Source organism: Thermothielavioides terrestris, chromosome 1 (assembly GCF_000226115.1).
Source record: "Thermothielavioides terrestris NRRL 8126 chromosome 1, complete sequence".
Taxonomy (NCBI): domain Eukaryota; kingdom Fungi; phylum Ascomycota; class Sordariomycetes; order Sordariales; family Chaetomiaceae; genus Thermothielavioides; species Thermothielavioides terrestris.
In genome coordinates this window covers 5,236,297-5,260,524 of record NC_016457.1, presented here as the reverse complement: position 1 = coordinate 5,260,524, position 24,228 = coordinate 5,236,297, and the positions used below count along the sequence as shown (strand labels likewise).

Sequence of the window (24,228 nt, the reverse complement as noted above, 5' to 3'; positions counted from 1 at the left end):
ATGAAGGCGTCCTTCCAAGCTGATGATGAGTACTTTGAGGGAAGTATTATTGCCTAGCGGTACGCATTTACAATACAGCGCTCGGCGCCCCGCGCCTCAATCTCAGGCACCCTGCGCAAACCATGATTGATGTGAGGAGGAGGAAACCTCTCTTCCCATGAAGAACCCCATGCCCGAGTGCGGGTATGTACCACTTATATACCGGCCCGCTCTCCTCCCCTTTTGGTGAGAGTGCCTCACTCATTTCGGCCGTACAAGCGAGACCATCAATCACCGACTTCTTTCCTTCCCAATCGTACAGAAGAACAAGGAAAAAACGGTGCCTCGATAATGCCCACACAGGTCGTACCTATAAATGAGAAGGGTCGCAGTCCCCAAGCGTCTTTCCGGGCCGACAAGCCATCGCGGCGGCGTCGACCAATTCCCATTCATCTTTTTACACATCGACCCAACCCCGGTCGCGCCATCAGACTCGACGGGGCAGAGAGCCACAAACCAACCCAGTTGAAACCCGCTCACTCGAGCGCTCCTTTCCAACCGCCCCAACGGGCGCAATCGTCGTATGTGCCCTATGCGTGATGGAAAGAGAAACGCGACGCGGTTTAGTGCATCATGCCCTGGCCCATGCCCTGCAGCTTGCTGGCCAGCTTGGGGTACTTCTCCTGGACCTGGATCTGGGTCCGGGTGGCCTCGGCGTACGAGAGCGCGTTGACCAGCTCGCCCTCGGTGCGGGCGAGCTCGGCGGCGCGCTCAAAGTACTTGAGCGCCTCGGTGACCTTGCCCTGCTGCAGCAGGAGCTGGGCCATGGTGGCGACGGCGATGTCGCACTCGGGGTCAACTGGGAGAGAAGAAAATGCAGTTGTGAGTAGAGGGTTACAGGGACAAGGTGGTTGGGTAGGAAGGGTTTCCGTGGTTGACTTACTTATAAGAGCCTTCTCGCACAGCTTCTCGGCCTCGGCAAAGTCGTTCTTCCACTGGAACAGGGCAAGAGACTTGTTGATGAGCGGCAGCACGTTCATGCACGTCGGCTTGGTCTCCTTCTCGAGCTCGATGGCTGTGTCGAACTTCTCAATGGCTTCCGCAAACTTGGATTGGTCCAGGAGCAGCTCGCCGTAGTAGTTGTAGACATCCGGGGTCTTGTCAAAGTTCTTGATGCACCGCCGGAAGGTGGCCATGGACGAGGCGATGGAGCCCATCTTGTACTGGGTGACGCCGAGCTGGATGTGGGAGAAGATGAAATCGCGGTCCAAGTCGATCGACTTCTGATAGTCCTTTTGCGCATCGGCGAACTCTCCCTTGATGAAGTGTAGTTGCGCGCGGTGGTAGTAGATATCAGGATCCTCAGCGTTCTTGGCCAAGGCGGCCGCGAAATCTTCCTCGGCCTTCTCGGGGGCACCTAACACACAGCGTCAGTCAATCGCATGGAGACCGCAACACACAAGTGGGTCGGGCATACCAAGCTCCAGATTCATACTCGCGCGCTTGATGTAGCTCTGGGTCATCTCGGGGTCCAGCTCGATGCTCTTGGTGAGATCGGCCAGAGCCAGCTCATGCTGGCCCTTGAGGCAGCGGAACGTCCCGCGGAGGTTCAATGCGTACGCTTCATATTCACCAAGGTCACCCAGCTCCAGGGCCTTGTCGAAGGCCTCAGAGGCTTCCTCGTATCCCGGCCCAGTCTTGCTCTCCAGCGCCTTCAAGCCCTTCTGGAGCTGGCCCTTCCCTGACTCTTCTGGCAGCTCCACTGAATCCTCCAGCCCGGCAGGCCGCGGCTTGGCTCTGAAGCTCTGAAGGTAGTTTCCGACGAAGGTCGAGCTCGGAAGCTTGGGGGGCTTGGTCCGCAGGATCTCCTTCGCTTTCGTCTCGGCGAACTTCTTGAGCAGACGCTCGACGGCCTGAGCGCTCTGCTCGTTGGTGAACTGGTCGATGATGCAGCTCGCAGTGAAGTCGAGAAGCGCCTCGCTGTACTTGCCCTGGTGGTCGTAGGCATTGGCGCGGCGGTTAAGCGCCTTGACGTATTCGGGGTTGAGGTTGAGGGCCGCAGTGGTGTCATCGATGACATTGTCCCATTGGCTAAGGGCATTGTAGCAGGCCGCGCGGTTGGAGTAGTAAATGGGGTCTGGCTTGCAGAGGATCGCCTTGGAGTACAGCTCGATAGCCTTCACGAAGTCCTTAGCGCCATATGCCTTGTTGCCGGCCTCCTTCAGCTTCTGGGCGTATTCCTTGCGCTGCTCTGGGGAGAGCTGTTGGACTGTAGACTCGTCAACCTCGGGCAGTTCGTCGACGGCCTCGACCGTGGCCGCCTTGGCTGCGGGAGCGGAAGGCTCCGCCTGCTTTGCAGATGCAGAGGCGGATGCGGATGCGGTCGCGGACGCCTTCTCGGCCTCGGCTTCCCGCTCGGCTTGCTTCCGTTTTCGCCTTTCCTTCTTGCTGAGTCTGGGTGTTGTATCATTGGGCTGCTGCAGGGAGCGCGGGCGCAGGCGCGTCAGTACGAGTCTCGGAAGTTCGGGCTGGAGCGAAGCAATGGCGCGTGGAACAGGGACCTACGGTGGGACTGTTGCGGATGTAGTACACGGCACCCGCGGTCGTGACTACAACTGCGACGCCGGCGATAGTGTAGACAACCGCCTTGTGCTCGGAGACCCAGGTCGAGATGCGATCCCACAGCGACGGGTCGGCCGGTAAGGGCGCGGCCGGCGTCCCGACGACGGGAGCAGTAGGAATGGTGGGAGCCATGCTGCGATAGATGCTGGCAACGTTGAACGGAGAGTCAAAGACCTTGTGAAATCGGCTAGAGAAATCACCGTTCCGTCAGTAATTAAGGAACGGCGAGATGGTATGAGCCGATGCGGTGTCGTTGATTGATGATACGGGTCGTCTCAGAGCCCGACGAGCGGTTGCTTGGCCGAAGCTTTGGACCGCATGGAACAAAAAAAATCGGCGCCCATGACGCGCCCAATTGCAGCACCGGCTTTCCGGGTACTGGGTCCTGGGCCGGGCCTTGGCGTCATTGGAGGGCACGCGACCCTGGTCGGTTGCAGGCCCAAGCTTCTGAGTTGTTTGGGATGAGGCATCTTGTTCGCACGGAGTACCTTCCTGATAGTTTCGCATTTCAGAGTGCACACCGAGTCAGCAGCGAAAGGGGGAGTTTGTGTGGTTGGATCCATTGTCAAGTAGATTGCTCTATTAGAACGGGCTGCTCGTTACTCCCTTCCAAACCAAACCACAAGGTTCCGAGTCAGCCATGGAGGCCGACTTCCAGCTCTTCTCGTCCCTCCGTTATGACCCTGTACTGCTTCAAGTCCCCGCCAGCAACCTCACCCATGCAGGCTGGAATTGGGTCACCTCGTCGCCCCTCTACATGCTTGACTACCACCGCGACCGCATGCTCCAGGCAGCCGCTCATTGGGGCTGGCAGGCCGCTGTCGAGGTTCTCGATGGCGATGCTGGTCTCAAGAGACTAGCTGGGTTCGTCATGGACAGCATCGGGGGAAACCAGCCGTCTCCCCTGAGGGTGAGGGTATCCATTTCGAAAAAGGGCGAAATGAGTGTCATCTCTGGTCCTGTGCCAGAGATGCCCCTTGCAAACCTGTTTCCAACCCGGCTACCCGCTCCAGGAGAAGACCCGGAAGAAGCCCACAGCAATGGACGGAGTGACGGGCAACCGTCCAAAACGCCAGAATACGAAATTTTGGTGGACAGCCTGGGCGCAACCTGGACAGCTCACAGCCATTTCAAGACCACGAAGCGTGCCGTGTATGACGGGGCCAGACAGCGGGCGCAGATCAGCCTTGCCGACAAGAAGGAAGTGCTCATTGTCAACGAGGCGGACGGCACTGTCATGGAAGGTTCCACCACCACGCCTTACTTTTGGCGGGAAGGGCGATGGGTCACGCCGGCTGTGAACATGGAGGACAAGTCAGAGAAGGGGGCCGGCGGTCAGAACGGCACGTCGAGGAGATGGGCACTCGAGAAGTATGTCAACACCACTCCGCGTCCACGTCTGGAGCTCCTCGCTGACAAAACGCAGGGGACTCGCGGTCGAAGGGACCATCTTGGCTAGCTCGCTGGTGCATGATGAAGAGTGCTGGCTGAGTAACGGCGTGCGGGGGTTCTTCTTCGGCAGAGTTAAGTTGAAATGAGATCCTCGTCGGCTCGGTGAAACTCGGTGTGTGCAAGTGCCGAGGCAAGATCACGAACATGCGAGAACAAGGACGCCCTGAAGCGTCCATCACACCCATCCCGCCAAGCAGGGCATTGACGACCCCGGATGGTCGTACACACTGCATCCTAGCTGTCCAGGTACAAACAGGTCTCAGTCAGCTAGCAAGCTGAACACCCGATGGCGGCCCGCGTAACGTAAACGTTAGAACTTGACGTTCGGGCCCTCGCCTGTCAGAGGATGCTCGTGCCGGCGCCAGATTGGATTTCGCAACGCAACGGAGACCGAGTTTGGCGTCAACGACGGCGGTGCAGCAGCCAGAGGTCTAAGAGAAAAGAATTCGTGGCAAACACAGCCTTTTCCATAGGTAGGGGTGCGTGACATCACCCCTCGAAATCCGGGGCCGCAGCGATCTGTTTGGGGATTGGTTCCAAACTGAAGCCAATCCCCCTGCCCTGATATGAACCTAACCTGGCCTGATTCCAGGTTGCTATCAGGCTTGACGCCGGTTACCTCCGTTGCAAACCCGACGGCGCATGTACGTGGCTCTCGCCTTTCGAGTAGCCGGCCTATCGGGCAAAGATGCGGCGCCGTCTGGTAAACAGGGCACAGTTTCATGCTTCCCCCCTTCCGCGGGTTGCTTTTTATGGAATGCATTGAGCTGGTTGGCTGAGCCAGGGGCGTAATTGCCTGTTTGAGCAACATGTGCCGTGATATGACTCGTTGCTCAGTTACCCTTTCCCAATCTGCCAGTCTTCCGTGGACAGTCACACCCGTGGCCGGAGTCACTGCAATCCATGGAGGTCTTGCGTGGCCAACCTCAAACGAGGGTCCGTTGGGAAGGCACAAGATCAGGGCGGGGCCCTTGCAACACAATGGCATCATGCTTTCGTTCTTTCTGTTCTTAGGGAAAGGACCGGTGAGACGACGCCTATATCACGCCCACGGCCTGCTGCTCGCCCTCCTGGATCATCGTTCTCTCCCCTCGACAGCCCAGCCTTCTGGAGTACGGCTCCCGTCTTCATTGCAGGGGTATTCCACACAGGGCTTCTCAACCCCTAGCAGCATCCTTTGATGCCCTCTTTTGCTCGCTGCCGTCAACTCTCCACTAGCATCAAGAACGCACGCCGGCCGTGTGCCATCGCTCGACGCCATGCAGCACCAGGACGATCGCCATCACCGTCACCTGCACAAGGTGAAGATCATTCACAACCAGAACTACCAACGCCATGGCACTAAATCCTACGTCTCCGTGTTGAACCGCTTCGGCTTTCAACCTACGAAGCCTGGCCCGTACTTCCAGAAGTTCACCAAGCCCACTGACGAGGCGGCTCGGGGTAAGACGGGGCCCGGGGTCAAACCAGGCCACGTCTGGGTCGGCCTCTACAAGAAGACCAAGGACGACCAGGTCGGGGAGGTAACTGCTGAAGACCAGCAGAACGACGCCGAGTACCTGTGCGAGGTCTCGATCGGCACCCCGCCCCAGAAGGTCACTCTGGACTTCGACACTGGCTCGGCTGATCTTTGGGTATGGCGTGTGTGACCGTCTGGCCTCACCCCAGCACTAACGGAAAGCTCTGCAGGTGAACCACAAGAGCTTCGCCCCCCATAAATCGTCGACGTTCAAGCTCGCCCCAAACATGAGCTGGAGGATCCAGTATGGCGACGGAAGCTCGGCCTCGGGCTCAGTCGGCCTGGATGTCCTCTCGATCGGCGGCCTCACCATCAAAAACCAGGCCATCGAAATCGCAACGACCATGTCCGACCAGTTCAGCCAAGGCTCCATGGACGGCCTCCTGGGTCTGGCATTCAGCAAGATTAACACCGTCGAGACCAACGGTCAGCCGGACCCCCAGCCTACCCCTGTCGAGAACATGATCACGCAGGAGGACATCCCAGAGGATTCGGAGTTGTTCACGTCGGCCATGTACAGCACTAGGGACCAGGGGGAACAATCGTTCTACACGTTCGGCTGGATCGACCAGGATCTTGTCAAGGCCTCCGGCCAAGACATCTCCTGGACTAACGTCGACACATCGCAGGGCTTCTGGATGTTCCCGAGCGAGAGCGCCACAGTCAACAGCAAGAAGTTGTCTTTGTCGGGCAACAAGGCAATAGCCGACACCGGCACCACGTTGGCCCTTGTTTCGGACGAGGTCTGCGAGGCTCTGTACAGTCAGATCCAGGGCTCTTACTACTCGGAGCAGTACCAGGGCTACATCATCCCCAAGTCCATCACGGCTGATGATCTCCCGGACTTCAGCGTCGCTGTCGGTGACAAAGAGTTTGTGATTCAGAAGGAAGATTTGCTCTTTGCCTTGGCAGATGACAACTCCTGGTACGGCGCTGTGCAGTCCCGCGGAGAGAACCCCTTTGATATTCTGGGCGATGCCTTCCTCAAGTCGATCTATGCGGTAGGTTTGACCATTGCTTCCTTCCTTCCTCCTTGCTGGCGTCGCATGGCTGACCGAACGCAGATTTGGGACCAGGGCAACAGCCGCTTCGGTGCCGTGCCCAAGATCGAGAAGACCCAGAACATCAAGCCGGAGTAGAGCACCAAGCGGAAGGGTCCTCCTCTGTCGGCAGCTGATTGCGTCCAGAATGTCCAGATGGTCTACGCTGACATCTCGTCGCCGTTCAATTCTTAAGCAATCCGAAACCAGGAACCCGGGTGTTTCCTGACTCTCGTTGCTTTCCTAGACTCCAGAATAGCCATGCCAGTATGACGGAGTGGGCGGCGGTCAGGGATCACAGTTGTGCAATCCTTTCGTCGTCGATGTCCCTAGTAGTGTTAACGTGTCCCTGAGCATGCAACAGAAACCTGCATTTTGCGCTTCCTGAAATTTTCCACGGCCCTTGCTCAGTGCTGTGACTGCTGCATGCTGTGAGATGATAAGATGGATATGGGCCAATGCCGCGCCAAACCTCGACTTGTCAGAGTCATAGGCGAATCACTTAGGGTTGTGAACTCATCCCCCTGAGCGGAGGAAACGGACCGGAAGAGGAAAAGGGGTGCAAAAGATATGGGTGATGACGGGCGTGAGATTCGAACTGGCGCCCTTTTCTGCAATCAGAAAAACCGCCAGAGTTGGCTATTCAGGTTGGCCTGAACCTGGTGCCTTGAGTGTTCATGTTCCTCGAGGCTAGGGAACACCCAGGTTTGAGGGGATGGAGAGGTGAGGAAACATGATTTATATCTCCACCTTTTGGGCGAGAGGCATGGGGCCGAAAGAAATGGTTATGGATAGATAATCCTGCCTCTGGGATGGGATCTAAGGGAAGAGCAAGACTTCATTACGGTTGAGGTAACAAGATCTGGGATGTGTTGTTGAGCAAAGGAGTTAGTGGTCCATGGGATATACACAGTATGGTACATGGCGGAGAAATGCAGTGGGTTGGCAATGGATCGAGAAGCCAGCGTAAAATTGGGCCAGTTCTCTCGGTCATGTATCAAGAAATCGGTGGGGTTGGCAGGCAAGTCTGACTCTATCAGGGGCCTGTATATTCCGGGAACCGCGCTCGTGGCACTGGTCGGATATGTGTTGTCAGCAGATGAAGAACCGGACAGCGGCTGTCCTGCAAGAAAGGAGTATATATCTGGCCCGACACAATATACGGATCGAAGCGTCCCAGAGCTGATGCCCTGTGATACATATTCCGTACATAACCAGCAACAGGCAGCCGCAGGTTTGAGCGAGGAACGCCAATCAAGACGAGTTTGTTTCGTGAAGCTGAGGCCGTGACTGCTGGACGCTCCACGGCGTTTCTGCATGCTCCACAATGCTGCGTTTTGGGGGATGACAGCTTCAATGACAGTGCAGCACCGGCCAGCCTCATTCGGGTTGATTCAATGTGCTTGAGGGCTCAGGCTCCGTCCAAAGGTGAGTGAGTTTCATCACGGCATGTCCTCGTCATAGTAGTGTCGTGAACCAAGGGCAACCCGGCGAGGCTCCGATGGCGGACTCAGCCCAGACCCTCAGGATTCAGAGTTGTTGGTGCAGCTTGAGCGCGGGGTCTTCGAGATATGACCTCAAGGCCACGTACGGGCGCGGGTAGCGAGACCGTCATGGTTCTGGGCACTGACGCGTGCTGCTGGAAAGTGCGTGTAGCGATTGGTTGACGGCACGGCTGGACGCGGGTTTGTACGCGACCAGATTTCCGGCATGGCGAGAGTTGTTTTCGCCCTCCAGGCAGCCAAGGGCTTCGTGCAGCTACTCTCCGTGGTGTGGTGCGTCCCGTGAGATTGTTGCGGATGAAGGAACCGACGGGAGAGTTCTCCTTCCTGGCTCTCTTGAGCACCGGCAAGTGGCGGCGGGGAATCAAGCAAGGGAAAAGGCGTCGGAATCCGCTGACGATGGCAGGTAGCAGCAGCAAGGCACCTCCATATCTGGCCGATGATGGCATTGGCCTGAAGGCGGTAATTAACCGCCCATAACGTTAGCAGACGACAGGCCTAGCCGGAAGCGGCAGCCCCCCGATTAGGTATTTCCACTGTGCACACTTGCCGCAAGGCTGGTGAACAGCCAGGCGAGCCACATCTGTTTTCGGAGCACTCCGTGCGGAATACTGTGGTAGTTTGGGCCCCCAGTCAAAAGTCAATTCAACAGAGGAGTCCAAAAAAAAAAAGACACCGCTGTTGAAAGCACAGCCTTGTTCACCTCGACCACATCCGCCCAATTCGCATCCTTCCGGGACGCGATTTTGGGATCCGCGACGAGAGGAGCGACTTCGTCTCTGCTAGCTCCGTTTTTTTGCCTTTGACCGTCGGCATTCTTGCACTCCGCAGCCGCCGCTAGGAGCACGGTCGCTCGTCGCTACCGCAGGTCAGGCCAGCCCTGCTCAGGCTCGCAAGCTGGCAGCCGGCACCCAGGACTTCCTATCCGGCCTGAAAGCTGCACTTTCGCGCTTTGGCTTGTCCTCGCTCAAGCTTACGTTTCCCCCTCATCGGAGCTCTGAGATACGCTCTTTGCCTCCGGGCCCTGCCGAGCACAATCTCGGCCGAGTTTCGCCCTCCAGTGCATTCTGCCCGCCGGACGGTTCTGGCACCTGGCGTCTGTCTGTCTCTCTGATCTCTCCGCCCCTTCGCCGTGGGACAGAGATACCATACCCGACAGGAAGAGACCCATCTCCGCCAAACGTCAACATCCTCCTCCGCCGACGCATGGTCCAGCGGCCGCGACGTCATCGCCTCTCCCTTGCACCTCCGCAACCAGGTGCACCTGGTTCGTCTCCCGCCCGAAGCTCATCGCGAGGCAGAGCTCGCTTCCACACACGATGGCCGCTGCGGGCACCAGGCGCAGGAAAATCATCGGCCACCGCCGTCGCATCGAGGACGAGGCCGAAGACGAGGGCGGCCTCGAAACCCTGGCCGACCTTGACGATGATTCGGTGACCGACGGCACCATCGGGAGCGACGAGCACGACCCCGCCGACGACAGCGATACTAGCAATATTGACGATTCGTCGCCGACGTCGCCCAACGCCCAGAAACCCATTGGCAACGGCCATGCGAAAACCGGACTTCGCCGTCGGACTGGCTCGGAGCCCCTCAAGAGTCCAGCCGCCAAGGCTGCGCAGCCCGTAATAGCCGATGCCGAGACCATGCTCAGCAAGCTGTCGCTTGCCGACAAGGAAAACGTAACGGCCGAGGAGGTGCACTTCGACGACATCAAGGAAGCGCCGCGCACGAAGGATGCCGCCCCGATTGTGGTGAGCTCTGCCTCCGCTGCGCAGCAACCGCCCCGGTTGCCCCAGCAGGAACTTAAACGGCGGGAGCACGAGGAGTATCGGCGGCGGAGGGACGAAGACCCGACTTTTGTCCCGAACAGAGGCGCCTTCTTCTTGCACGATCACCGGCATGCCGGTCCGGCAGCAAATGGGTTCCGGCCGTTCCCCAGGGGCGCTCGTGGCCGTGGACGCGGCGCATTTGGGAGCCCCTTCGCTCCGCTCAGGTACGTCCTTCCCTCTTCCTACCCCTGGGCTGGTGCTGACGGTTCCTTTCAGCCAGGTTCAAAACGCCTCTGATCCGATAATGAACGCCGTATGGAAGCATGACATGCACGAGGTAGTCGCCGAGGCTCAACCACCGCGGCATAGCCGTTACCTCCCCAGCCACGAAGGGCCGCCAAACGGCAACGGGGTCATTCCCACTGCGCCAACCAGCGCCACGCCGATCAACCGAGCCATGTCGACCGAGAAGCATATAGGCAACGCGACCATCAGGGTGTTTATCCCACCCATGGATGCGCCAAAATTGTTCCCCGGTGTCGCGTTGAAGCAGTACACGAAGCTGCCCGATCACCGCCCGCCTCTTCGCCGCGACAAGCCTGTTCGGATTTCGCTTCCCTACCATGACCCGCCAGTCATGCCCCGCTACATCTTTCCGGCAAGCGACAGGTCGTTCATTTTCATCCCTCGGGCGATGCGCCCGAACCAGCAGCGGACCCGCGCTAAAGCGCCGCGGTCGATCCTCGGCTCAGGGGTGTTCTCCCGGGGAACGAGTGTTTGGGGTGGAAGCGTCTACGGAAGCGTCTATACGCCTAGTCTTGCTCTCAGCCGCCGGTCGTCGATTGCCCCTGATCTTGGCCGAGAATTCGTGCTGTCGCCTACGGGCTCCGCCATCTCGCGGGCACCTCTCCCTGTCGACGCCGCGAGGCCCGTCGTCCGACTCCCGCCGCTTGCTCAAGCGACAGCTCCTGCGCCGCCGGCTCCGCCGCAGCCCGATGCCCCTCAGCAGGCCCCAGAGTCTTCCATCAGCGAGCTACCACAGCCACAAACGCATCCTCTTCCTCAAAAACCTGCATTTCAAGAAGCCCCACCGAGCGCCATTCCTATGCACCAACCCCGGCCGCAGAAGGCTGTCTCTGTCGAGAACATCGAGTCGCCCGTTCAGCAACAGGCGGCGAACGTCCCGGCGCCCTATCAGCAAGCCTTCCATCAGCAAGTTCCACCGCAGTTGCCCGGCGGTTTTGCCCGAGACTCGCACGCCCGCAACCCTTCTTATCAGTCCCAGTTTTCGTCCTCCACCCCGCTGTCGCAGATCCCGGAGCGTGCCGTTCACGCTGCGCCGTTCCGGCCCAACGCCTACGCTCAACCCGGCTTCTACGGCCAACAATATGCAACGATGCCGCCGCAGCAGGGTTATTACTACCCGCAGACATTCGGCGCCTCCATGGCTCCTAACGCAAATGCCCCGACCTTCGTTCCGGCTGCACAGCAGCAGCCTCAGCAACAGCAGCAGCAGCAGCAGCCGCCTCAGCCGGTTGTCTACGCGCAGCCCGTCCAAGGCGATGCGCCTGTTCCGCCGCCCGGCGGGCAAGGCCCGCCCTCGCAGAACCTCGTGGAACCCCGCGAGTCGCAAGGCGCCGTCTACTACGACTACTATCCGCAAGTGAACCCGATGGCGCCGGGTTATCCGCCCTTCGCGGCGGCTGGCCAGCCCTACGCCGCGCCGGGCATGGTCGGGATGGCCGGCATGGGCGGCATGATGACCCCTAGCCCGGATACGTTCTACTACCAGCAGCCGATGATTTACTACCCCCAGTAGGGTGGGGGCGCGCCAACGTCGGTGATCCAGCCCGGTTTCATTTCACCGCGCCGCCCCGATGGAAGTACTGACGCCTAACATCTGGCGTCTGAACCCTGCGCTGGCGCCTGAGAAGAACCGGGGAGACAGACGCAGCTGGGGTTGTAGGTGATGGCAGGGTTGGCAGTGCTGGCGGCAGTTCAGGTCCGGGAAAGAGGTGAAGGGCATGGCTTGGATGTGTCCCCGAGGGAGACAGATTTGAAGAGGAGGGATGCGGAGAGAGAGACGAGGCAGGAGGATGAGAGGATCCAGGAGCAGGCGGAAGGAGGACGGAGAAAGAGGAAGAATAGGTCCTGGAAGGGCGAGTCGGCCAATCCCGGGGACAGGCCCTGTGGAGAGAAGAGGGGCAGGGCAAGGGCATGGGGCCAAGGGCAAGGGCGAAGGCGCGTTGGACATCGTGAGCCGCGGGATTCTGTTGCAGAGCCGTCGAGTCCTTTTTTCCTTTATCCATGCACAGGTCATCAGCCCCGAAGGAGCCTTTTTCGCTGCTGCTGTTACGAAACGACATTTGCATAAAGCACTGGCACTTGCGTTGCGCTGCGATACGCTACACTGCACTGCACTGCACTGCAAAACAAATCATGATGATGACGACGACGATGGAGTCGCTTCTTAACCCCCTTTACGTTACTACTACTGCTACTACTACTGCTACAACCCCATCCACCTTCCTACCCACCCCCTTGCCTATACGTTACTACCTCCTCCAAGTACACTACCTACCTGCTGTTCTTATTTAATCGAGCGTTGGCGGATGTGCAGCAGCGGTGCCGGTCTTGTTCCTTTACTCGCCCCGTTGGTCTGGCCGGTGGTCTGGGTCGATGGTTGGGCTGGGGTTTGGACCTGCTGTGGGCGGGTGATGATGGCCTATCTATCTATAATGGGCTTGGGGACGGGGAACGGGGATGGGTATTCGTGTGGTACGGTCTGGACGTCGGTTTCCTGTTTGACGTGCTTTTTCTTTTATGTTTTTTTTTTTTTTTTTTTTTTTTTTTTTTTTTTTTTTTTTTTCACTTTTTCTTTTTTTCGGTTCTTTTCTCTTTTCGATGGAGTTGGGCTTGCTCTAGGAATTTCTCCCCTCTGCTTCTGCTGTATTCATTGCTGCTTGCATGCCTGTCTGTTTTCCCCACCCATCCGTGGTTCTGTTTTTGAATGAGGTACGGTACCTACCGAGTTATTTAGGATGTCTGTTCATCAAGGGGCTTCCATGGAGGTCAACGGGGGGCAAGGGGCTCAGGGCTAGGGGCTAGGCTTTCGACCAACTCATAGGCGGCGTTGCGTTTCTTCCTGACTTGGTGTTTACGCTGGTTTTTGCGCTCCGGAGAGAATACCAAAAGCAATCTATTTATCTTGCGTTCCCGGTTTTGCTCATGTTCCTTGTGTTGGTGGTGTTCGGTTGGACTCGCTGCGTGCTGGATGCTGGGTCTGTTAGTCACTCAGGGGCTGGCCCCAGGGCCACACGGGTCAGGAAAAGCCATGGCAACAGCGTGGCCAATTTCAACTCGTTTGTATCTAAGCTACATTTGCACAATCATCTTCCTTGCCGTATCCCCACGGAGTACGGAATAGATGGTGCGTGACCATGTTGATATGTTTTGCACAGCCCCCTTGTGTTGAATGGTTATTCATTTCCTCAGGGGTAGTCTCGCCCAATCTCCGCAGATTTGCCGGCCCCTTGGGAAATGAAGGGCGCTTTCATTCAGCAATGTGTCCAAAAGCGCTGAAGGATTATGAGGTAAATGCTTGGCTTTATCATGAAGCAGATGGAAAATACGAAGTCACGTTGAACGACTTCACCGCAGTTGGCAAGCCGGCGCACAGGGCTCAACCTGGAATTACTTACGCCGAGTGAGGGTTCTGGCAACGCTATAAGTGCTGGACAAAGCCCCTGTAATCTCCCCAAACAAGGCACAACTGGGCGCTTCACATCAGCATCCCAAAAATCAATACCGTGTCATTTACTTCCTCTTTGAAGCTCCCCCTTTTTAGATTTCTGATTGATCCTATTCCATCTCTCGTTTCTATGGCCCCAATCATCGTTGACGACACCACTGGTAATCGGAAGCCATTGGGGATTACAGTCTTCTCGGGAGGTAAGGGCATCTCACACAGTCCAGGGCAGAGGATGACCGTAACTTACACAGTTCGCTCTCCCTAGGCAGCGCGGCGAATAGCCTGGTGGATGTGTTCAACAGGATCGTGGAGAAACGACGCTGCCAGCTGAATTATGTCATCCCGATCAGCGACAATGGGGGGAGTTCGTCCGAGCTGATCAGGTTCGTCGGCGGGCCGAGTGAGTGTCCTTTTAGGAAATGCAATATGCTGGTGTTGCTGAGGAGAAAATGAACTGACCTGATTGTGTGCAGGTGTGGGTGATATCCGGAGTACGTCTACTTGGCTGATGGAGAGGGCGGCCTGGTGTGTGGACAACTGAGTGTCTGTGACTCGAAGACTAACCCCTGTCTCGGATGCAGGCCGTCTGGTCCGGCTCATCCCCAACCATGAGGGCGACAGGGAGATGTCGGCGCTCAAGCTGCTGTTTGAGCACCGGCTGGACTCGGACCCCATCAAGGCACGGGCAGAATGGCTCGACATTGTCGAGTCGCGGTCTCTGCTCTGGGGCTTCATCTCCAGTCCCAAGAGGGAGCTCATCCGCTCCGTTCTGAACACACTGAATTTGGAGATCGTCAAACGGGCCAGGCCCCCCAACGTCTTCAACTTTGCCAGGGCGAGCGTGGGCAACATGTTCCTCGCGGGGTAGGTTGTCATGCTCACGACGCATCCGAAAGCGCCCCCCTCGCTCACCAGCTATTAACTAACCTACCACTCTCCCCAGTGCGCGCATCTTCTCGGGCTCGTTCGAATCCGCAATCTACCTCCTCTCCATGATTTGCTCCATCCCGCCCTCCATCTCCGTCCTCCCCGCCATTAACTCCAACTTCACGCACCACATCTCCGCCGGCCTTCGAGACGGCACCGTCATCGCAGGCCAGGTGGCCATCAGCCACCCGTCGGCGCCGACGGCCCTGCCGGACGACCCAGAGGTCGCGCCGGCGCTCACGGAGGCGGACCACGACCGCATCGAGGACGCCAACCTGCCGGGGTCGCTGCCGGCGCTGCGGCGGCCCAACATCGCCTTCAGCAAGGACGACGAGGAGGACCTGCCGGCGCGGATCGAGCGGCTGTGGTACATCAACCCGTACGGGCACGAGATCGCGCCCACGGCGAACCCGCACGTGGTCGACGCGCTCGCGGCGTCCGCCGCCGTCGTCTACAGCGTCGGCAGCCTGTACACGAGCATCGTGCCGAGCCTGGTGCTGCGCCGCGTCGGCCAGGCCATCGGCGAGGGCGCCGCGGCCGGGCGCATCCGCCACCGCGTGCTGATCCTCAACTCGAGCATCGACCGGGAGACGGGGCCGCGGACGGACCCCATGACGGCGCGGGACTTCGTCGCGGCCATCGCGCGGGCGTGCGTGGAGAGCACCGCGCCCGCGGAGGTGGGCAGGGACGAGGTGCTGAGGAGGTACGTGAGCCATTTGCTCTACGTGGACGCGGAGGGTGGGCCGGCGGTGGATGTGCCGGAGCTGGAGAGGTTAGGGATCAAGTGCGTCAAGGTTGCCGCCAAGAGACCGGGTGGCGGCGATAAGGGACCGGTGAGATACGACGAGGCGGCGCTGGGTGAGGTTCTGGAGGCCATCCTGGATTCTTGAGTGAGGGTGAGGCCGTGTGTGACCGAGATGAGATGCTATGGTAGAGAGTGGCGTCCGGAAAGAAGGGGTTCCCGTGTTATTAGGTCTTTGTGATGTAAATGTCTGGTGGAACAGCGCATTGGCTTGTGTTGGCGCTGTAAGCCCTGGGCGACCAGGTACTCCATACAAGCACACGACACAGATCATGGTGATGTCTGTATTCTGGAGCAAGAGGGAGAGGCGCCATGAAACCAGGTTCTGAGCGTTCCGGAACCTGGTCCATGCCGATTCCCGGAGCAAGGGCAACGCCAGAACCGCTTGATCCCGCCGAGGAGATGACACATTGAGCCACTGCGTAAGTCCGAGTCCCTTGTGTCACGCGAGGCGCCGGCTCTGCGCGATGCGGGAAAGCACCGGGCACCTATCAGAAAGCAAGGACACATACCAGGGCACGGAAGGATACATAGGTTAGCTAGGTAGGTAGGTAAGGTAGCTCCCGCTCACAGACGCGGACAGGTCGCACAGCAGAAACTGAAGCTGATTGCGTGTGGTCTTCCGTCATCCAAAACACGGCGTTCGGTTCGGCGCCGGCTGGCGACCGAGACCGTCCTGCCGCCAAGAGGGGGTTGCAGGAGATGGGCTCGCTGCCGCGCCGATGATATCTCGGGGGAGAAGAAGTGCAAGTCCTCGGCGTTCCTGTCGAGCGTACCCATCAGGCACCTACCCCTAGGTATCATTGGTATCTAATATCAGCGAGATGCCCGGGGCGTCAGAGGGCTGGCGACCCATGGTTCTGTGGCCCTCCCCCGCTGTTTCCCGACAACAACCAGCGTCATCTGACCTCACTGCGGCGTGTTGTTGAAGATCCAACATAGTAATTTACCGAGAGGGAGGTAGCAGGTCAACGCCAGACAGCACGGTGCCGCTATTGCCTAGGTAGGTAGTATCCAAGCTTGCTCTTGTGGTTCCCGTAGGTGTGGTACGGAATGGAGTTGGTGTGTGAGTACCTTCCTATGCCGTCGAGCATTGCCCAGATCATTGCCCAGAATACCATTGCCCCCGCTCCCCACCAGCAGCCGCTCCCCAGATCGGGCAGAGCTCATCGGGTCGGTTGATCAGCTTTACACCAGTGTATTACCTAGGAGCACATGAGGACCAAGCATGCCGATGCAACAGAGCAATCGAAGCCCTGAGTTCCTGGACGCAGCTCTGAATCAGCGCTTTGAGAATTGCCTCGCTCGGGTTTCCTAGGCGCCGACTGCCGACCTGCACCTGTCCTTCAGGGTTCGGTCTTCCACTCCGTCAGGGACTGAAACAGCCACGCCACGCCATGGCGAGGTCGGCCGACCGCCAGAAACAGCGACGTAATCCTGCTGCCTCTCCACGCTCGGCACCGAGCCCTCCAGTTGCCTTGCTTACCAGAACCTGTCAAGCTGCTGATCAATGCAAGAGCGACTGGGAAGCGGAAGCATTTGGGACTGATTGCTGTGGGACGGTGGGGCAGGCATGCCCCCAGTGTAAAGTTACGTCGTAATCCGTACGCTGTCGTACACTAGTGCCCGTGTGGTGCATGGAGCTTCCCGTCCGGGTTGACGACCCCACACTTGCGCATGCCTCCGTGTGAGCAGTTTGGGGAGCTTCTAATGCAAACAGCGCCTTGGTATCTGGGAGACGTCATGCTCAACTGCACGGAACCAACACTAAGCCCAACCATCACAGGCGCCTACCAGGCGCGCAGCACGGTAGAGACAAAAGAAAGAGCAAAGTGCTCACAAAGGCATTCTTTCTGGTGAACCCGCCGGTAGTTTCTCTGAGCTTCCAGCTCTGCTGACCAGTGCCGCCTCAGCGGCAAGCCGCCCGAGGTCAGCTTGCGTTGCCTACCCCATAGGGGTGGCGTTTGGCGGACAAAGGGGGGCAGGCGGGCTGGCTCCAGGTGACAAAGTGGTGCTGACGAGGCAATGGGCCCAGCCAGCTAGCAAGGTATTTGACTACAGGCATCCTGTTAGCGGGCTCGGCCTCCCGGGCACCCGATAGCCTGGCCTGGCCCTACCCCACTAACGCCTGGGAGGTAGCTCTGACCGCCTTCTGTTAGTTCTGATTCACCGCCTGCTCGCCCCCCTCGCCCATTTGCCTCCCATCCAGTGACGAGGCGGCCGGCTGCCTGGGGACCGCCCTACCGCATTTAAGTACTCCGTACCCCTACATGATCCCTGCATTGTTGGCGGCCGCGACCTCCTCCATTCCAGGTTGTTGCCGATTGCCTCAGGCTTCTGTGGTCGGTGCCTCTCCCCGCCAAAGGCCAAGGGCATCTCCTCATTTCCATTTGAGCACGCTCTCCAACTCCAACATTTGACCTCCTCCTCCCTTCCTTCTGCCACCTCCTCGCCATATTCAGATCCGGGCGGCAGCATCTCGCGGTGGAGAGCAGCCAGAGATCGAGCATCACTCGAACTGCCGGCAGCACATGCAATTGTAGTTACCTACCACCTGTCTGGGACCCTACCTGTCCTTACTTGCGTCGGTGAGTCCTCCGAAGCGCCCAACCAGGCCCCGGGCATGTGTCGACACGCCTCCACACCTAACCAACCATCAACCATCACACCACCATCACCCCTCGTCATCACCTTCCTCATCCCCATCATCATCATCATCCACCAATACCCCATTCCCATCCATCGATCTTATCAAGGAATCCTCCTCTCACTTCAATCATCGATACTGACCGACGGACCGCCTCCCCGTTTCGCTGCAGCCGTCCGCTATTTGCACCATGGCGTCCGCTGCGCCGATCACTCCCGATACGCCCGTCACCATCAAGGTGAACCTCGATGGCGTCGTCCGCCGCTTCAAGTTTCCTCTTCGCGATGTGGGCATCAACGTGCTCGAGTCCAAGGTGCGTTCGAATCCTGCTCCCCGGCAAAGACGGAAGTAACATGGCACTAACGGACAGCTCGACAGCTGCGAACGGCCCTCGACATTCCTGCTGACAGCGAGGCCGTCTTCGAGCGCTTCTCCGACTCGGCCGGGGCATACGTTGTTCTGGACCAAGCCAACCCTGTCGTTTACAAACAGCTCTACCGTGCTGCCAAGGCAAAGCACAAGCTCAAACTCCGTGTCACTGTCAAGAAGGACGAACCGGAAGAGAAGGCAGCGCCCAAACCGGCCTCAGTGACGGACGAGCCCGAGGAGGAGACCCGCGCGAGTGTCGATCCCACCGATACTGAGGTCGATTCGCGCTCGACGCCCATCCCTGTCCAGCCGGAGGTCAACCCGCAGCCGGAGGTCAACCCGCAGCCCGCACCCGAAATGAAGGACACGCAAGCCGACGAAATCAAGCCGGCGGAGCGTGTAACGGAGGAGACGACGCCGCCTCCTGCCCCTCCTGCCTCCTCGTCGCTTACCGCACCGTTCTGCGCGGCGAGCTGCCCTGCTATCCGTGCCAACTACGCTGTGTGCTGCAACAACTGCGATCGGACGATTCCGGATTCTCACTACCACTGCTCTACCTGCGACGATGGCGACTTTGACCTCTGCCAGGACTGTGTTGACCGAGGCGCCACGTGCAAAGGCACGAACCACTGGCTGATCAAGCGCTTCCTCAAGAACGGCATCATCATTAACAGCACAACGGAGCGCCTCGCTCCGAAGCCCAGGCCCAAACCTCAGCCGCCCCAGGCCCCCGGTTCGGCACCGGCACCGGCACCGGCTACGGCGTCGGCACAGCCGCGGGCACCGGTTGCCGCGGAGAGGATCATCCCGCTGTTCAACGAACCCGGGTTCTTTAGCATGCGCACCTGCAACTGCTGTGTGGCGGAGCTGCCCGAGGCTGAATTCCTCCATTGCACCACCTGCGATGACTTTGACCTCTGCAAAGGCTGCTTCGCCAGGAACCGTCATGGCCACCACCCCAAGCATGCCTTCGTCGCAGCGGTCCCGGGTACCAGGCTGGACCCCGAGATCACCCGCCGTCTCGGCCCCGGCCGTGGCGAAGCCCACATGGCCATTTGTGACGGCTGTGACAAAGACATCAAGGGTGTCCGCCACAAGTGCCTGGACTGCCCTGACTGGGATTACTGCTCGGGCTGCATCCTGAGCGCGCCGTTGATCCACCCAGGCCACCGTTTCGTCCCCATCTATGAGCCGCTCGAAAATGGCCTTGGCGCCCGGGCCCGCAGCATGAACCGCGTTGTCCATGTCGGCGTTTGCTGTGACGGCCCCTTGTGCTCGGGGGCCCGCAGCAACTCGTCCTACATCGTTGGCGATCGCTACAAGTGTGCTGTCTGCCACGACACCGATTTCTGCGCCGCTTGCGAGGCGAGCCCTATGAACAACCATAACCGCACCCACCCATTCATCAAGTTCAAGACCCCGGTGCGCCACGTGACCGTGACCACGACGGGCGAGCACGCTGATGGTCGGCCGATTCCTACCATGGGTGACCGGCCTCGCCCGCGTCCCGCCGCTGTCGAGATTCGTTCCACCGAGACAAACGCGCCGGCGTCGCTGTTGAGCGGCGTCCAGACCGTCGTCGATGTCCAGCCGTCGGTGCCCGCCAAGGTTCAACCGGGCAGACCTCTCGAGGTTTTCGAGGTCGACAAGAAGCTGGCTCAACTCAAGTTGGAGGATCACGAAGACAAGACACGCGACGTCGCCGAGATCAAGGAGGCACCGCCAGCTGTCGTGAAGCCGGTTTCTGCCGATGAACTTGTCGCGACTTATGTGCGGGATACCGTCCAAGACGGAACCACCTTCGAACCCGATCACGTGTTCGAACAGACCTGGGTGCTGCGCAATGATGGCCATGTCGCGTGGCCCGCAGGGTGCTCGCTGAGGTTCGTTGGCGGCGACTACATGGGCCACCTCGATTCCAACCACCCAGCGGCGACTAAGGACGTCGAGTCCTCTTGCGAGTCCACCATTTGCCATGCATCCATCCAGCCCGGCGAGGAGTTCCCCTTCACCGTGCTGTTGAGGACCCCTCACCGGGCCGGCCGAGTCGTGTCCAACTGGCGTCTGACTACCAAGGAGGGAATGCAGTTCGGCTCCCGTCTCTGGTGCGACGTTAATGTAAAGCCGAAGCTTGCTCCGCCGCCGCCGCCGCCGCCGGCGGCAGTGACCGAACCCTTGGACGCTCCCAAGCAGGAGGAAGACAAGGAGGCTGTCCAGCCGGCGCCCATCTCCCAGCCTGAGCACAGCCAGATGATCTTCCCCAAGCTTGAGAAGGAGTCGCCTGTCGCCAGTGTCCACGAGGACACCAAGGCCGAGCCTGCGCCGTCCGTGGAAGACGAGTACGAGGATTGCGAGTGGGACGACGACGAAGAAGAGGAGGCTTTCCTCACGGACGAGGAGTACGATGTTCTCGACGCCTCGGACGAGGAGTCCCTGTCCGGCAAGCAGAAGTAAGCCGCCGGTCAGTCTTCTGCGGGTTGTCTTGATCCAGCGGCGTTTGGGGTCCGGCTCCGGAATGAGTCGGCAGTGCTCGGCGTATTTTTTGGCTGGGATTTTCACGTCTCAAGGGAAACGGATGCTGATCTTGCCGTCACCGATTTCGCTTGCTGAGGAATTCTCTTTTATCCCCTTTCCTTGTCGTGTTGGCTTTGGCCCAAAGCGGCAGGTACACAGGACCGCTCTGGAGCCCGGATCGGGAAGCCGGCGTCATGGAAACATGATGCCAGGGAGTGCGTCCACCATGATCAAACCGAACTCAAGCGCTGGTTCACGAGTGGCCTGGAGTTTCGATGCATCGGGATGGATGGGCCTGCCTGCCTCCCAACCCCGTTCTCTCTCCGCTCTTCCAACTCAACGCACGAGCCTTTCCATGATCGGTTCCCGTCCTGCCTTGATGGAAACGGGTGGGAGAGATGGAAAGTGGGGCTGGCTCTAATGAACCTGCTCAGTTATGTTTTCCTGTCTTTGCTTTTCCCTTCCCCTCTTGCAGCACTGCTTGTAGTTATGGGAAGGATGGATGGATGGATGGATGTACGGATCAGATTGATATCTGTTTTTCTTCGCTAGCTTGGTAGCTAGGTAGGGAAGTAGGTCGAGGTTAGGCAAATGCGAATCTGCGCTTGTGTGCTTTACTTAAATACACCATACACCGTACAGTGGAGATGTGCGAGTCGTGAAGGTGGTCAAGGTGATGCTTCCTTGCTCTTGTGTGATTGCAGTTATGAGAACAGCAGGGCTGTGGCCATGACACTGGTCTGGCATGGTCCTGTCTGTGGTCGAGCTTGTCTGTGGCAGACTAGGCGTACTCGCTGTCCTCTATCTCTTTCTGGAGACAGGGCGTGCACAGGGGAAGAAGGGTGGCGGCTTGACTAGAGATAGTATTGACGGGTCTCGTCTTCCCTCCCATCGATCTCCATTTGTCTATGTGGGTGTATACGGATATACAGGCCGCACGACAAGCGGACAGCCTCATCCCGTTCTGCCAAAGGAGCTGGCTGACACAGGAAACGACAAATCCACATCTACACCACGCCACGCCCACTCCTCGTTATAGCACGAGCCGGGTGGGAAGAGATCGTGAACCGCGCTGCCTGCTCTGTCTGCCCTGCCCTTCTCTCCTTTCCCCCGCTCTGCTCTTCCTTTCTTTTCCCTGTCGCCTGCCCAACACCACACCGCACCATGCCACACCATACCACACCCTCCGCCAGCCATTTTTTCTGTCTTTTCTGCTTTGCCCCGCCCGAGCCAGGCTCAGTCGAACGTGATCTTCTTCCCCGCGGGCGCCACCGCCGCGCCCGTCAGCCGCGCGACGCTGATGTCGGTGTGGTAAGAGATCTCCTTGCTCTCTTTCCCCTTCTTCTTTTTCTGGTCCTTCCCGTCTGTTGTCGTCGGTGTTGTTGTTGTTGATGATGTTGTTGTTAATGCGCCGCCGTCGCCGTCGCCGTCGCCGTCTGCTCCGCTGGGTCCAGCCTTGGAGTGCTTTGACTGCTGTGTTTTCTGCTGCTTCTTTTGCCGGGCGGCCGCGGCGGCCGCCGCGCCCTTGCCGAAGCGCTTGTGGTAGCGCGTCTGGTCGTCCTCGGCTAGCTCGATTTTGAGGGTGCGTCCGAGTAGCTGATTGACCCACCATTTGCGGGTGCGGGTGCGGGTGCGGGGTGGTTCTTTCTGGGGTTGGGAGGATTTGGGTTTGTTCGTTTTGGTGCTGTCGTCGTCGTCGTTGTCGTTGTCATCGGCTTTCAGTGCGTCGTCCCCTTGGGCTGGCCCTTCCCCGTCTGCCGCCTTGGGATCCTCGTCCATGAAATCCTCCAGTGTCTCAACCGTTTCCCGCAGCTTGACGAACCCCTTCACTGCCCACGCCGCCGCCTCGGGCTGCTCAAAGTTGACCCAGCCGTACCCCTTGCACTTGCCCGAATCTTCAAAGGTGGCCACCTTGATCCAGCGGATCTTGCCGCACTTCTCAAAGTGCGCGTGCAGATCGTCTTCGGTGGTGTTGAACGCCAGGTTGCCGACGAAGATCTTGGTGCTGCCGCTGGCGGCGGCTTTGGCGCCTGATAACGCGGCCTTGGCTCCCGAGCCGTTTGCTGCTGCAACCGCGGGCTCCTCCTTCTTGGGCCGCCCCTCAAAGTTCTTGCTGTCCTTGATCAGCAGCTTGCGCCCGTTGAGCTCGGTCTCAGACAGCGCGATAGCGGCGACGTTGGCGTCGAACGAGGCGAAGTCCACGTAGGCGAAGCCGCGGTTCTCGGGCGTCTTCTTCGGTCCCGCTCCGGCGGCGGGCTTCGTCGTCGGCATGTGCACACGCGTGATGGCGTCGTCGGCAATGGACCCGCCAGAGTTGTCGACTAGCCACTTGCGCAATTCGGCTTTGGTCGTGGTGAAGGGGAGGTTCCCAATCCAGACGCCGTGCGGCGACCGTTCCTTCTTCTTCTTCTTGCCATCCTTGGCCCCATTCGCTTGTCCGTCCTCGGCCGCCTTGCCGTCGGTCTCGTCATCGCTTGACGCTGGTTTCGCGGGCAGTGTCTTGCCCTTCTTGAGCGCACGACGAGCCTTCTTGGACGGAGGCTCTGGGAGGGAGAGGTCAACCTCGATTTCGGGATGGGCAGACTTGCGTTTCTTTGAGGAAGCCGTGGCCACTGGCTCCTCGGGAGCGGCCGGTTCAGGGTCTTTTGCCGCCATGGGGCACCACCGTAGCTACTGTGTCGAACTCGGGATGTAATCAGCGTACGCAGAGTCGAACTATTTTTGAAAATTTCCCACATGGTGGTTGGATAAGCGATAAGCCCGGGAACACCCCACTCAGTACCTGACTTTGTAAGTTACAGGCGTGCTCTGTATGAGATAGGACGGTGCATTTGGCTTCCTTTAGCACCCGGGTCACTCTACGGGGAAGTCTGTAGTGTACCTACCTTAGCGCGCCAGGGGGGGGGGGTGGCAAAATGATCTCTGCTATAGTTTCCTAGAGCTAAAATAGTTTTTTAGTTTACAATATACTTTATACTATAAAAAGGATTACTACTACTATCGTAGAGCTAAAATTATTATATATGTTACGGACCAGGCTATACCCGGGCTAGGTATGTGGGGGCTACGCCCAGGATCCACAGCGGCCCCGGGGCGGACCCGTGACGGGCCCGCCTTATGCCCAGAATAACGTCGGCCCGAACCCACTCCGCGAGCCCCTGAAAACTCTACGTACGAGGACCGCAGCCTATACTTCTCCTTTTCCTTTCCTTAAGGTAGTTGAATAGAATATCGTACACTTATCTATAGACGCTATAAGGCTAGTATATTATAGTTCAACTACCTTGGCGTAGATAGAGCAGCTATTACTTTTAGATATAGACGAGAGTAGT

General features: G+C 58.7%; 6 protein-coding genes across 6 annotated transcripts; 4 read left to right on the top strand and 2 right to left on the bottom strand.

Moving 5' to 3' along the window:
- Nucleotides 1–423: 423 nt before the first annotated feature.
- Nucleotides 424–2,936, bottom strand: THITE_2108888 (uncharacterized protein). The gene is made up of 4 exons (XM_003649799.1): nucleotides 2,545–2,936; nucleotides 1,457–2,453; nucleotides 923–1,396; nucleotides 424–838 (listed from the first exon to the last, which is right to left on the bottom strand). The coding sequence occupies exons 1-4, from the start codon at nucleotides 2,731–2,733 to the stop codon at nucleotides 603–605; spliced, it is 1,896 nt and encodes a 631-aa protein (XP_003649847.1). The 5' UTR covers nucleotides 2,734–2,936; the 3' UTR covers nucleotides 424–602.
- A 305-nt stretch (nucleotides 2,937–3,241) lies between these two features.
- Nucleotides 3,242–6,711, top strand: THITE_2141597 (uncharacterized protein; the record flags this gene model as incomplete). Its single annotated transcript, XM_003649798.1, has 5 exons — nucleotides 3,242–3,998; nucleotides 4,531–4,532; nucleotides 5,319–5,687; nucleotides 5,743–6,573; nucleotides 6,637–6,711. The coding sequence occupies 5 exons, from the start codon at nucleotides 3,242–3,244 to the stop codon at nucleotides 6,709–6,711; spliced, it is 2,034 nt and encodes a 677-aa protein (XP_003649846.1).
- A 1,611-nt stretch (nucleotides 6,712–8,322) lies between these two features.
- On the top strand, nucleotides 8,323–11,705 carry THITE_113168 (uncharacterized protein; the record flags this gene model as incomplete). Its single annotated transcript, XM_003649797.1, has 5 exons — nucleotides 8,323–8,387; nucleotides 8,808–8,904; nucleotides 8,946–9,214; nucleotides 9,373–10,110; nucleotides 10,163–11,705. The coding sequence occupies 5 exons, from the start codon at nucleotides 8,323–8,325 to the stop codon at nucleotides 11,703–11,705; spliced, it is 2,712 nt and encodes a 903-aa protein (XP_003649845.1).
- A 2,188-nt stretch (nucleotides 11,706–13,893) lies between these two features.
- THITE_2108877 (uncharacterized protein) lies at nucleotides 13,894–15,545 on the top strand. The gene is made up of 3 exons (XM_003649796.1): nucleotides 13,894–14,037; nucleotides 14,111–14,501; nucleotides 14,581–15,545. Exons 2-3 carry the CDS (start codon nucleotides 14,263–14,265, stop codon nucleotides 15,452–15,454), a joined length of 1,113 nt encoding a protein of 370 aa, XP_003649844.1. The 5' UTR covers nucleotides 13,894–14,037; nucleotides 14,111–14,262; the 3' UTR covers nucleotides 15,455–15,545.
- Nucleotides 15,546–17,582: 2,037 nt separating this feature from the next.
- On the top strand, nucleotides 17,583–21,065 carry THITE_2108872 (uncharacterized protein). The gene is made up of 3 exons (XM_003649795.1): nucleotides 17,583–17,954; nucleotides 18,186–18,326; nucleotides 18,392–21,065. Exons 2-3 carry the CDS (start codon nucleotides 18,204–18,206, stop codon nucleotides 20,834–20,836), a joined length of 2,568 nt encoding a protein of 855 aa, XP_003649843.1. The 5' UTR covers nucleotides 17,583–17,954; nucleotides 18,186–18,203; the 3' UTR covers nucleotides 20,837–21,065.
- A 968-nt stretch (nucleotides 21,066–22,033) lies between these two features.
- Nucleotides 22,034–23,725, bottom strand: THITE_2108871 (uncharacterized protein). Its single transcript, XM_003649794.1, has one exon. The coding sequence runs from the start codon at nucleotides 23,549–23,551 to the stop codon at nucleotides 22,133–22,135; it is 1,419 nt and encodes a 472-aa protein (XP_003649842.1). The 5' UTR covers nucleotides 23,552–23,725; the 3' UTR covers nucleotides 22,034–22,132.
- Nucleotides 23,726–24,228: the final 503 nt, after the last annotated feature.

Coding starts and splice junctions, on each gene's coding strand:
- THITE_2108888 (XM_003649799.1), bottom strand. CDS start 2,733: ATGGCTCCCACCATTCCTACTGCTCCCGTCGTCGGGACGCCGGCCGCG. Junction 2,454..2,544: donor ACATCCGCAACAGTCCCACC/GTAGGTCCCTGT, acceptor TCCCTGCAGCAG/CCCAATGATACAACACCCAG. Junction 839..922: donor GTGCGAGAAGGCTCTTATAA/GTAAGTCAACCA, acceptor CTTCTCTCCCAG/TTGACCCCGAGTGCGACATC.
- THITE_2108877 (XM_003649796.1), top strand. CDS start 14,263: ATGTCGGCGCTCAAGCTGCTGTTTGAGCACCGGCTGGACTCGGACCCC. Junction 14,502..14,580: donor GGCAACATGTTCCTCGCGGG/GTAGGTTGTCAT, acceptor CACTCTCCCCAG/TGCGCGCATCTTCTCGGGCT.
- THITE_2108872 (XM_003649795.1), top strand. CDS start 18,204: ATGGCGTCCGCTGCGCCGATCACTCCCGATACGCCCGTCACCATCAAG. Junction 18,327..18,391: donor TCAACGTGCTCGAGTCCAAG/GTGCGTTCGAAT, acceptor ACAGCTCGACAG/CTGCGAACGGCCCTCGACAT.
- THITE_2108871 (XM_003649794.1), bottom strand. CDS start 23,551: ATGGCGGCAAAAGACCCTGAACCGGCCGCTCCCGAGGAGCCAGTGGCC.